Source organism: Schistocerca nitens, chromosome 5 (genome assembly GCF_023898315.1).
Source record: "Schistocerca nitens isolate TAMUIC-IGC-003100 chromosome 5, iqSchNite1.1, whole genome shotgun sequence".
NCBI lineage: Eukaryota > Metazoa > Arthropoda > Insecta > Orthoptera > Acrididae > Schistocerca > Schistocerca nitens.
The window spans coordinates 287,842,135-287,855,606 of NC_064618.1; the positions used below are offsets into that span (position 1 = coordinate 287,842,135).

General features: G+C 39.9%; 1 protein-coding gene across 4 annotated transcripts in view; it reads right to left on the minus strand.

Moving 5' to 3' along the window:
- LOC126259164 (uncharacterized) overlaps nt 1–13,472 on the minus strand; it is a 36,785-nt gene that overhangs the window by 10,526 nt on the left and 12,787 nt on the right. For 2 of the 4 annotated variants that reach the window (XM_049955717.1, XM_049955718.1), the window contains exons 2-3: nt 12,088–12,349; nt 11,811–12,008 (exon numbers count right to left, since the gene is read on the minus strand). In XM_049955717.1, coding sequence (XP_049811674.1) covers nt 11,811–12,008; nt 12,088–12,157 — 268 coding nt within the window. In that variant the 5' untranslated portion in view covers nt 12,158–12,349. Of the gene's footprint in view, nt 1–11,810; nt 12,030–12,087; nt 12,350–13,472 lie in introns of those variants that run through there. The other 2 variants (XM_049955719.1, XM_049955720.1) reach the window with 2 other exon arrangements.

The following is a 13,472-nucleotide window of genomic DNA, read 5'->3' on the forward strand; positions in this document are numbered from 1 at the left end:
CTACAAGAAAGATAACAGAAGTAATCCACAAAACTACCGACCAATATCCTTGGCATTGATTTGTTGTAGAATCTTGGAACATATTCTGAGCTCAACCATAATGAGGTACCTTGAACAGAATGACCTTCTCAATGCCAACCGGCAAGGATTTCGAAAAACTCGATCACGTGATACCAAACTCGCACTTTTCTCACACAACATACTGAAAACTTTGGGTAAATGCTTTATTTCTTGATTTGTGAAAAGCATTTGGCTCAATACTACACCTACACTTGGTTTCAAAAGTATGATCATATGGGGTATCAAGTTAAATTTGTGACTGGATTGAGAACATTTTGGTAGGGAGGACACAGCATGTTATCTTGGATGGAGAGTCGTCGTCAGCTGTAGAAGTAAGTTCAGGTGTGCCCCAGGCAGGTGTGTTGGGATCTTTGCTGTTCATGTTGTATATTCATGACCTTGCAGACAATATTAATTGTAAATTCAGCTTTTTTGTAGATGATGCAGTTATCTATAACGAAGTTCCATCTTAAAGACGCTGCATAAGTATTCAGTCAGATCTTGATAAGATTTCAAAGTGGTGCACAGTTTGACAACTTGCTTTAAATGTTTAGAAATGTAAAAATTTGCATTTCACAAAATGAAAAATTGTAGTACCCTAAGACCAATGAGTCACTTTTGGAATCAGCCAACTCATACGAATATCTGGGTGTCACATTGGGGGGGATATGAAATGGAAAGATCAAATAGGTCCAGTCGTGGGAAAAGCAGGTGGCAGACTTTGGTTTATTGACTGAATACTGGGGAATGGCAGTCAATCTGCAAAGGAGATTGCTTACAAATCACTCATGTGAACAGTTCTAGAAAATTTTTTAACTGTGTGGGACCCTTACCAGATAGGACTAATAGGGGATATTGAATGTATACAGAAAAGGGCAACACGAATGGTCACAGGTTTGTTTAATCTATGAGAGATTGTCACAGAGATAATGAAGGAACTGAACTGGAAGAAACTCTATTAACAGAGTTTCATGAACAGGCTTTAAATGATTGCTTTAGGAATATACTACAACCCCCTGTGTACCCCTCACACAGGGATCATGAGTATAAGATTAGAATAATTACTGCACACACACAGAGGCATTCAAACAATCATTCTTCTCGCACTCCATAAATGAATGGATCAAGAAGAAACCCTAATAACTGGTACAATGGTATGTATCCTCTGCAGTACACCTCACTGTGGTTTCAGAGTGTAGATGTAGATAATGTTGTATTTCATGCAATTCAGGAACATAATGGTACATATGTGCACTTACCATTATGTTCATGAAATACCAGCAAGTAAAACAGATTTGCAGATTTACATACCTCTCAGACATCTGGGTCATGGGGAAAGTACTCACGATCCTGGTCAGGATCACTAAGAAGGTTTTCTTTTCCTTCTGACTTGTCAAATGTGGCTATAATCTTGGAAGATATACACAGCTTCCTCTTACTGCCAACCATTTTTCCTGTTGTTTGCCATTATATTCCAGCGGCAAGCAGCCACCGGCATTTACCGTATAGCGTTGTCTCAACACCAGCCGAGTGAAATTAGAATTTTTTCCTGGTGTGCTATATTATGATGCTAACAGGTAGCACTGATTGCTTGGGGAGAGGGGGGAGGTTGTTTGGAGGAGGAGACCAGACAGCGAGGTCATCGGTCTCATCGGATTAGGGAAGCATGGGGAAGGAAGTCGGCCATGCCCTTTCAAAGGAACCATCCAAATAGCCGGACACAGGATTGAACCGTCATCCTCCCGAATGCAGGATTGCTCTATTATGAAATACACACCAGTGGCACTTACCATTGTGTCCCACCGAACTGCTCAATTAAAACTGACTTTTTCCATCCAATGTGGTATGATGTTGCCATGGTGGATGGGATTTTCTAACTAACAGTGTCACAACTGTTGAATGCCAGACTTGGGCGTTCATGCACATTGCACAATATGGTTGGTTGGTTTAATAGTAATCATCATTTGGAGCCGAACCCATTTATATTATGATGTTTACAGTGCCATCAAGTGGGAAAATTTTAATTTAATTTTTTTTTTATGTTTCTGTAATGTTTGCCCTTCTTTGATAATATTCTGTTTAAATCTGACATCATTCTGAGGTGCAGTTCTTTTTTAACAGTATTTTCAGACTGCAACACTAATTATAGTTGCCGTTTATATTATATATATAAAAAATAGAGGGAAACATTCCACGTGGGAAAAAATATATCTAAAAACAAAGATGATGTGACTCACCAAACGAAAGTGCTGGCAGGTCGATAGACACACAAACAAACACAAACATACACACAAAATTCAAGCTTTCGCAACCAATGGTTGCTTCGTCAGGAAAGAGAGAAGGAGAGGGGAAGATGAAAGGATGTGGGTTTTAAGGGAGTGGGTAAGGAGTCATTCCAATCCCGGGAGCGGAAAGACTTACCTTAGGGGGAAAAAAGGACAGGTATACACTCGCGCGCACACACACACACACACACACACACACACACACATATCCATCCGCACCCGCACGTACACAGACACAAGCAGTCTGGGGGGGGGAATAGATTGTGCATTCTTAGTTACAGCCCATAGCAATGTAGCTGGGGAACCTTTTTTGTGGGAAAGCAGCTAGATATGTTGCGCAGAGACCTATGAAACCCCTGTGTCACCTAAGTTACAAGGAGCTCACAGCCATGTAACCAAGGTGTTTATTGGTGTAGCAAACTTAAATATTTACAAAAAGTGCTGATAAACTTCAAGGACCAAGAGGCAAGCACAATTTAAGAAATTAAATTTTTAACCACTTAGAAAAATGTGGTAAACATAAAAATATGGACAAACACTGTCTTGATGGCAGTCTAGCATAGGAACTCAAGTTGAACAAGTGATCAGAGTGAAGTTCAAGTTGAGATAAAGTCGAGTGCACAATCAAAACAGGACTGTGAGTTGGAGTGTGTAAAGTATCATGGCAAGTCAGGGTAGAATAGCATCCATGCTGCAAGTCTCACTTATTAAATATTAGTAACAGGTGTATCACTGATTAAGATTCTGAAGTGATGTTAATTATTTGTTTCAAAAATATTGTGATACAAATAAAAAAAATCACAATCTTGAATTATATCTTTGATAATCAGTGATATGTGCTACACAAGTCTTCTATTTTGCAATTGCACATCTAGCTGCTTTAACTTCATTACTCTCTCTAGGTCGAGAATTGTTCAGATATGTGAAATACAAGTAATAACTCTCATTCTTTCATATGTCCATTCATTGTGTGGCACTGACACACTGAACAAGCAGTGGAGATTTTAACACAGACTTCAACAAAGTTTCAAAATACAGAGATGATCTTATGGCTGTATTTGCAACATACAACTTGCTCCCAATTACAAATTTTCAGCCACAGTCACAAGTGCACCCAGGACCACTATTGATTTGATATTGACAAACACGTAAATTCACAGCTAGAAACATCAACAACGGTTTCAGTGAACACTTTGCAAAGCTTCTTGAAATATCTTCACCAATGAGTTTAATTATGCAGAAAGGAACAGTGAAAGTAGCACTTTAGGAATTTACTAAGGGATGACACACCAACTGAAGTGCACATATGTGAAAGAACAGATGAAAAGTTCAATATATTATCGGGTATCTTCTCACATTATTTGTACATGTCATTTCCAATTAAAAAACAGGAGCACAAAAAAGTCCTTGGTGACAACAAGTATAAAAAAAAAGTCATTTGCAGAAAAGTGAAGATTATATGAGATCTCTCAAGTCTTCCATAGTATCTAATGACTAACAGGCATATTTCAAAAAAATCTAAAATGATACCATAAGCATGGGCTACTTTAGCCCTAGGGTCCTTCTTTGGCCCAAAAGCAAAATAAAATGGAACACATTTTATTGAGCGATTTGTGGTAGTATTTGAAATACACTCCTGGAAATGGAAAAAAGAACACATTGACACCGGTGTGTCAGACCCACCATACTTGCTCCGGACACTGCGAGAGGGCTGTACAAGCAATGATCACACGCACGGCACAGCGGACACACCAGGAACCGCGCTGTTGGCCGTCGAATGGCGCTAGCTGCGCAGCATTTGTGCACCGCCGCCGTCAGTGTCAGCCAGTTTGCCGTGGCATACGGAGCTCCATCGCAGTCTTTAACACTGGTAGCATGCTGCGACAGCGTGGACGTGAACCGTATGTGCAGTTGACGGACTTTGAGCGAGGGCGTATAGTGGGCATGCGGGAGGCCGGGTGGACGTACCGCCGAATTGCTCAACACGTGGGGCGTGAGGTCTCCACAGTACATTGATGTTGTCGCCAGTGGTCGGCGGAAGGTGCACGTGCCCGTCGAGCTGGGACCGGACCGCAGCGACGCACGGATGCACGCCAAGACCGTAGGATCCTACGCAGTGCCGTAGGGGACCGCACCGCCACTTCCCAGCAAATTAGGGACACTGTTGCTCCTGGGGTATCGGCGAAGACCATTCGCAACCGTCTCCATGAAGCTGGGCTACGGTCCCGCACACCGTTAGGCCGTCTTCCGCCCACGCCCCAACATCGTGCAGCCCGCCTCCAGTGGTGTCGCGACAGGCGTGAATGGAGGGACGAATGGAGACGTGTCGTCTTCAGCGATGAGAGTCGCTTCTGCCTTGGTGCCAATGATGGTCGTATGCGTGTTTGGCGCCGTGCAGGTGAGCGCCACAATCAGGATTGCATACGACCGAGGCACACAGGGCCAACACCCGGCATCATGGTGTGGGGAGCGATCTCCTACACTGGCCGTACACCACTGGTGATCGTCGAGGGGACACTGAATAGGGCACGGTACATCCAAACCGTCATCGAACCCATCATTCTACCATTCCTAGACCGGCAAGGGAACTTGCTGTTCCAACAGTACAATGCACGTCCGCATGTATCCCGTGCCACCCAACGTGCTCTAGAAGGTGTAAGTCAACTACCCTGGCCAGCAAGATCTCCGGATCTGTCCCCCATTGAGCATGTTTGGGACTGGATGAAGCGTCGTCTCACGCGGTCTGCACGTCCAGCACAAACGCTGGTCCAACTGAGGCGCCAGGTGGAAATGGCATGGCAAGCCGTTCCACAGGACTACATCCAGCATCTCTACGATCGTCTCCATGGGAGAATAGCAGCCTGCATTGCTGCGAAAGGTGGATATACACTGTACTAGTGCCGACATTGTGCATGCTCTGTTGCCTGTGTCTATGTGCCTGTGGCTCTGTCAGTGTGATCATGTGATGTATCTGACCCCAGGAATGTGTCAATAAAGTTTCCCCTTCCTGGGACAATGATTCCACGGTGTTCTTATTTCAATTTCCAGGAGTGTAGTTTCAGTTGGTTCCGCTAGGTGGTAGGATCAATCAAGCTGCCTGATAGTTCAAGTGATTCCTCGGTTTGCCGCTAGGATGCAGCACCACAAGTTGTGTGTCTAGTGCAAACACATGGAATTTTAACCTTAAAAACTTCTTTCTGTATATAACAAATTTCTTCATGAACTTCTAATGTAAGTATGTTTTTTAGAACTCTTTTTAGTTGTTTACGTCGTGCTGTAGTTAGAACTCTGCGAAACACAACATGTCTTCCCATTTTCATATATCTTTAAATTAGTTCTAGTAACCTGTAAAGTACGATCCACTTTGGCCCAGCTTTTTTTTTTTTTTTTTTTTTTTTTTTTTTTGGGGGGGGGGGGGCAAAAGTAGGTTGTACTTTTATAAAACTGTTATTTTTAGTGGTAAATGGTAAAGTTCTACAAATAGCTTGCAAAATGGGTACTGATAGTGAATATATTTCTATTACATATGTTTGGTCTTCCAGGGAGTCGAAAATATGCTGACTACAGCAACAAACATCTTCAAGCTTGTTTAGAAACCATTAGATCTGGTGAAATGACACAAAGGCAGGCTGCTGAGCATTTCCAAATACCCTGAAGCACTATTAAAAACAAGTTGAAGAACGCATTTTCACATTCCCCAGGCCACCCTAAAGTACTTTCACAAGAAGAAGAATTAGCTTTTGCTAGTCATATTGACAAAATGTGTGATATGGTTTCCCACTAGATGAACTTTGTTTGAGGTACATCATAAAATCCTACCGAACTAGACAAGGAAAGACTGTACAATGTGTTTGTAACAATGTTCCGGGTCGTGACTGAGTTAAGTCATTCTTAAAGAGACACCCTCACTTGACAGTCAAGTTTTCGTGTAACATCAAATGAAATCGCACTCAGATTTATGAAAAAATAATGACAGAGTACACTGAGAATCTGAAAGAGGCGGCAATGATGTATCGCCAGATATAATTTATAACTACGACAAAACTTGTATGTCAGATGACCCTGGAAAGAAACAATTGATATGTAGGAGAGGCTGCAAGTACCCAGAACGGATAATGAATTCCACCAAATTTAACATAAGTATCATGTTCTGTGGTAATGCTAAAGCTGATTCGTTGCCTCCTTATGTTACATATAAAGGAGAGCATTTATGGAGTATGTGGACTGAAAACAGCCCTGAAGGGGCGCAATATAACAGTACAAAACAAGAATGGATTGATGGTGCAACTTTTGAGGATCCTGTTCAAAAAAACAAGAAGGCAAAAAAGTAGTCATCGGTGACAACTCAGTTCACACATAAGTGTGAATGTTCTTAAACTTTGTGAAAAGAACAACATCCAATTTGTCTGTCTGCCTCCGAACTCTTCGCATTTAACACAGCCACTTGATTTAGCTTACTTTAGGCCTCTCAAAATGAAATGGAGACAAGTTCTTACAGAGTGGAAGCAATCAGACAGTGGCAAAGCTGCATCCACACTATCAAAGGACATTTTCCCAAGATTGTTAAAAAAGGCCTTAGACAGCATACAGTCGAATGTACGGGATAATCTTCTGGCTGGATATAAAAAGGCTAGAATCCACCCGATCAGCAAATAAGAGATTGTCAAACGTTTGTCATCATACAATGCTTTTGTTAACCTTGATTTAATAGGACAAACATTTATCCAAACACCTTAAGGAAAAAGGACAAGAAGTTGTTCAGCCGCGAACAAAAAAATCTCGAAAATTGGAAGTCCTTGCAGGAAAAAGTATATCTTCAATTGAAATCCTTCAGTACCAACAAAAACAGCAGAATGAAATAGAAGAGAAAAAGAAAGGAAAAGAAGCTTTAAAAAAAAACAGAAAAAAATTGAAAAGGGAAAAAAATTAGATGGAAATGAAAAGAAAAGAAGTGGTAAAAGAGCGATCAGCCTTTCATCAACAGATGATGATTATGACAATTTCAGCTTAGTGTCACAGTGACCTGGTTTTTTCCAGCAGCGATGAAGACTCTTTTTAGTGTCAATGAACCAGATAAACCAATTAACTTAGACGATTCAAGACCCAGTAGAAGCTTCCCAACTGCAAATGTTGAAGACCCAAAAGGAAGCAATGGAGACATGAAGGAACTTGTAGAAAAGGACAAATTTGTTGTTGTTCATTGGAACATACTCTGATTCCCAGGGTTGGTGCTCTCTGTGGCAGAGGAGGGAGCTACAGTGGACTGTATTGTGCTGACCAAGAAATTTTGGAAGTGGCCCCAAGAAAACAATATGTTATTTTACCAGTGGTGTGACATTGTAAAAGTAATTCAGCCTCCAAAGATAGTAAAAAGAGGCCTTCTTAAGGTTGATTTCATTTAAATATAAAAATTCCTTTTTTGAAAGAACTTTAACTTTTTTAAACTTTTTTTTACTCTTTGACTTACCTATGTATTTTTAACTTTGTGTAATATAGTACTATAATCATAAAATAACAAGTGTTTTTAAATACCCACATCCTTCTTTGTCACTTGCCTTTATACCACGGTTTTTCTATTGAAAAACTACTTTGTTTAAAAAAATTTTAAAAAATAGAAAAAAATATTAGGCCAAAAAGTGTGCAGCATCTAAAATTAAGGTGTTATAGTTGTATAAAAAGGTTACCAGAACTTAAATTAAGTAAAAAATGATTTGTTTTAAGGGTAAATTGTATGAAATTGTTCAAAAGTGGGCTAAAGTAGCCCGTGTTTACGGTACTTGAAAAGTGGTCAAAGAAGTGAAAATAATGGCAAATGACGGCTACATAAATAATTCCAATAACAAAATGAAAGCTGTATGAAATAAAGTGAAACAGCAAACTCCAATATTAAATACTCCAAAAACTCCAATGTTAAATTTAACTGTAATGACCAAAAAATCACTGACACTGAAGAAATAGCAAATGTGTTCAATACATATTCGAACAATATAAGTGTGCAATTACTCACTGAAATCAAACCTAGCGCTAAATAGTGCCCAATACCATCTGAAAATACCAATGTGAATGGTACCCCTCTCTCTCTCCCTCTCTCTCTCTCTCTCTCTCTCTCTCTCTCTCTCTCCCTTTCGAACAACCCAGAAAGAAGCCCTTTCAGTTATCAGAACTTTACAAATGAGCCACTCCACTGTAATAGGTTGCACACCAGGCAGTCATATTAAAAATTTTGAAGAGCTCACTGCTGAATCATAAGCTCACCTTTGTAACAGTTCCTTTCAAACTGGGATTTGCCGATCATAGGTAAACAGATTAAATGGCCATCTACAGGCCCATTGTTCTACTACCTGTATTCTCAAAAATCATGGACTTTTTTTTCCCAAATAAGAGTAGCAGATTTCCTGGCAAAGCACAACATGGTTTCAGGAAGGGCTGATCAACTGATATAGTGATTTCTCAACTTTAGGCGAATTACTTCAAAGACGTGATAATGGCAAAAATGTAATTGAAATACAACTAGATCACACTAAGGCTTTTGGTAGCAAACATTACACTAAATTATTGACTAAACTTGACAACATGAGGATTGAAGAACATCCAACAACTGGACAAAATCATACCAAAGCAGATGAAAGCAAGTGCTTGTGCAATACCAAAGTTTCAACAAATTGATTCAACATTATTCAAACTCTCTAGCCATTAAATATGGAGTGCCACAAGGCCCTATTTGTATTATAGGTGAATGATCTGGACAAATTCTATGTTAACACAATTAAGTTTGCTGATGATACTAGTGTGCTAGTTAATGGTAAAGAAATGGAAATGCTTCAGAAGTCTACAACAAACTCACTGAAAAATACTGGAAACTGGTTCAATCACAAGTTGGTAAGAAAAGCAGATAAGACAGTGGAACTAAAATTCTACAATGTGACAAAAGCTGAGCAACCTGTTGATATTCAGATATCTTATAAGGACATTCATATTGTAGACAAACAAAGTTCTTGGGTTCATGGCTCCAAAATAATCTTAAATGGTGGACACATACTGAAAAAGTGTGTAAGAAATCAAGCACTGCATGCTACTTGATGAGAATATCAGAAGGATGCTGCAACGAAGATTGTCTGAAAACTGTATACACTGGCTAAATACACTCACAACTAGAATATGAAATTATTTTCTGAGATATCTCCTCTCTCTGCCAAAAGCTCTTTGGGGTACAAAAAGGATTACAATGAGGCGATAATAGTCATGGGATAGCGACATGCATTTACGTACAAAGGCAGCGGTAGTATCATGTACAGATGGTATACGAGGTCAGTGCATTGGCAGAGCTGTTATTTGTACTCAGGTGATGTCAAAAACCTTTCCAATGTGATTATGGCAACATGACAGGAATTAACAGATTTTGAACATGGAATGGTAGTTGGAACTAGACACACGGGACATTCCATTTCGGAAATCGTTACGGAATTCAATACTCCTGGACCCACAGTGTCAAGACTGTGCTGAGAATACAAAATTTCATGCATTATACCTCAACACAGATAACGCAGTATCCAATGGCGTTCTCTTAATGACTGAGAGCAGCAGCGTTTGCAGAGAGTTGTCAGTGCTAACAGGAAAGCAACACTGTGTGAAATAACCCCAGGAATCAATGTGGGATGTATGACGAATGTATCCGATAGGACAGTCTGGCAAAATATGGCATTTAATGGGCTATGACACCCGACAACCAATGTGGGTGCCTTTGCTAACAGCACGACATCACTTGTAGCACCTCTCCTGGGCCTGTGACCATACTGGTTGGACCTTAGATGACGGGAAAACCATTGCCTGGTCAGACGAGTCCCGATTTCAGTTGGTAACAGCAGATTGTTGGGTTCAAGTATAGTGCAGACCCCATCAAGCTGCGCACACAAGTTGTCAACAAGGCACTGTGCAAGCTGGTTGTGGCTCCATAATGGTGTGCAATGTGTTGACAAGGAATACACTGGGTCGTCTGGTTCAACTAAACAGATCATTGACTGGAAATCGTTTTGTTTGGTTACCTGGAGACCTTTTGCAGCCATTCATGGACTCCATGACCCCAAAAGTCAATGTGCTATCACACGATCACAATTGTTTGTGATGGGATTGAAGAACGTTCTGCACAATTGAAGCAAATGATTTGGCCATCCAGGTTGCCTGACATGAACGTTTATGGGGCATAGCAGAGGTCAGTCTGTACACAAAATCTTGTTCTGGCAACACTTTTGGAATTATGGTCAGCTAGGGCAGCATGGCTCAATATTTCTGCAGGGGACTTCCAACAACTCTTTGAGTCCGTGCCATGTCAAGTTAGCAACTTGCCGGACAAAAGGTGGTCAAACATGATATCACAATATTGGGAGGTATTCCATGACATTTGTCATCTCAGTGAATAACAATAATGAAGGTATAAAATAGAACAAAACCTGCAGACCACTCTTTTAAACCTGGAAATTCTGTCACATCCATGCATCTACGTGCACAAGATAACTGTTTCATGAAAAAAATGTGCAATGGATAATCTTCAACTTTTTTTTAACAAAGATGTTCACTCCCATAACACTAGATAAAAAAGAACTTCCATATAGAAAGAGGAAAAGCCAGTCTAAACAAACAAGGAACCCTAAATTACAGGAAAGTTATTTATACTAAGCTTCCCCCAGAAATTAAGTTAGTAAATGACATGTCAAAAGTCAAGTCAGCTGCTAAGGCATATCTGAATCATAACAGGTTCTGTAGCCTGCATGAGTTTCTTCGGGAAGGACACTAGATATTTGTGTTTGACCTTAATGTTCTATCACATAACTGTTACCATGATACTAATACCAGTCTACAAGTAAAGTTTATTCTCTTTCTATTTGTACTATATATGCTCTGTATCTTATAAGTTAATGCACATTTAACATTAAAATACTGCAATTAATGTAAATTTAACTCACACAATATTGTATTTTGTTATTCTTTTTGACTTATCCTACATCAGAATGTACCATTTGTTTACTACATGATTACCTGGACCAACAAAGATCTAATCTTTTTTATTAGATTTGAACCTTTAAGCTGTTTTCATGTTGGTATAAAACATTATATACAGTAAAACAATTTTTAACTGAAACTACAGTCATCAAATCTCTACTTGATTGTAAGAACATCAAAAATTTATTTTTGAACATAAATGAAAGCAATCTTACATTGAGAAAGTCAATGAGAAATATATTTGAGTAACCCAAGATTTATTTAATTGCAATATGTAGCAAAGATTCAACATTTCAGATAAAAAAGAACTGTGATGATTTAATTGTGAACTGCTTCTAGGAAAGCATAATTATAAATTCCAGGTTTTTCCCCTTACTTAAAATTTTTATTTATATATCAAGGGATTTTGCTTTTTGTGGGTGTTGAAAAGGTACCCACTCAATATCAATTTAGAAGCTAGTGACATACCATGACTACTGTTAGGTGAAGCTTGTGGTGAATCCCAGATGACAGATGGTTCATGTTCAATAAACTGAGAACAATTTTGTATTTCAGTCCCAGGAGAATTGCTCTCAGTTAATACAGGTGTCCTCATGTGGGAAGATGTACATTTCTGATTAAGCACACAGCTACCACTTCTGCCAGTATTGTCTTCCTTTATAGATCCTGTTCAGAAAATATGTATCACTAAGATAATTTTTTTGCCTTCCTAGAGTTCCATGCCTTTAGGTTTATTAATTCTTACCTCTTACTGTCATCTTTTCAGATTTCCTTTTCCGTCGGCTGTGATGTTTACTTTTCAATGTGTCCTCCATTGTTTAAAGTAATGTTTTCCAGCTGTTTAATCATGCAAATAATTATATTACGGGGAAATGCTTAATAAATATGGAAATACGTTCCTCTCACAAATTGAGGAAACTGAATTTTTGGAAGTATATAAGAGAGAAAAAACTGACATTTCCCCGAACCAAGTACAGTGTGAATTATCATCAACTGAAGGTACGTTCCTGCAACATAGAAATACCAACATTCATAAGTCAATTTTTTATTTTATTTTTTTTTATTTTCGAATTTTAATTAATCACGGGCAACACGGTGTTGAGGATTATGAGTATTATTTTCTCTGTAGACAGCATAACAAGCCCTGACTGACCGATAACCCAACTTGCATGCATACGGTGACAATTTGGGACACCTCTCCCTGTCATTGCTTAATGTCTACATCTACATCTACATCCATACTCCGCAAGCCACCCAACGGTGTGTGGCGGAGGGCACTTTACGTGCCACTGTCATTACCTCCCTTTCCTGTTCCAGTCGCGTATGGTTCGCGGGAAGAACGACTGTCTGAAAGCCTCCGTGCGCGCTAGAATCTCTCTAATTTTACATTCGTGATCTCCTCGGGAGGTATAAGTAGGGGGAAGCAATATACTCGATACCTCATCCAGAAACGCATCCTCTCGAAACCTGGCGAGCAAGCTACACCGCGATGCAGAGCGCCTCTCTTGCAGAGTCTGCCACTTGAGTTTATTAAACATCTCCGTAACGCTATCACGGTTACCAAATAACCCTGTGACGAAACGCGCCGCTCTTCTTTGGCTCTTCTCTATCTCCTCCGTCAACCCGATCTGGTACGGATCCCACACTGATGAGCAATACTCAAGTATAGGTCGAACGAGTGTTTTGTAAGCCACCTCCTTTGTTGCTGGACTACATTTTCTAAGCACTCTCCCAATGAATCTCAACCTGGTACCCGCCTTACCAACAATTAATTTTATATGATCATTCCACTTCAAATCGTTCCGCACGCATACTCCCAGATATTTTACAGAAGTAACTGCTACCAGTGTTTGTTCCGCTATCATATAATCATACAATAAAGGATCCTTCTTTCTATGTATTCGCAATACATTACATTTGACTATGTTAAGGGACAGTTGCCACTCCCTGCACCAAGTGCCTATCCGCTGCAGATCTTCCTGCATTTCGCTACAATTTTCTAATGCTGCAACTTCTCTGTATACTACAGCATCATCCGCGAAAAGCCGCATGGAACTTCCGACACTATCTACTAGGTCATTTATATATATTGTGAAAAGCAATGGTCCCATAACACTCCCCTGTGGCACG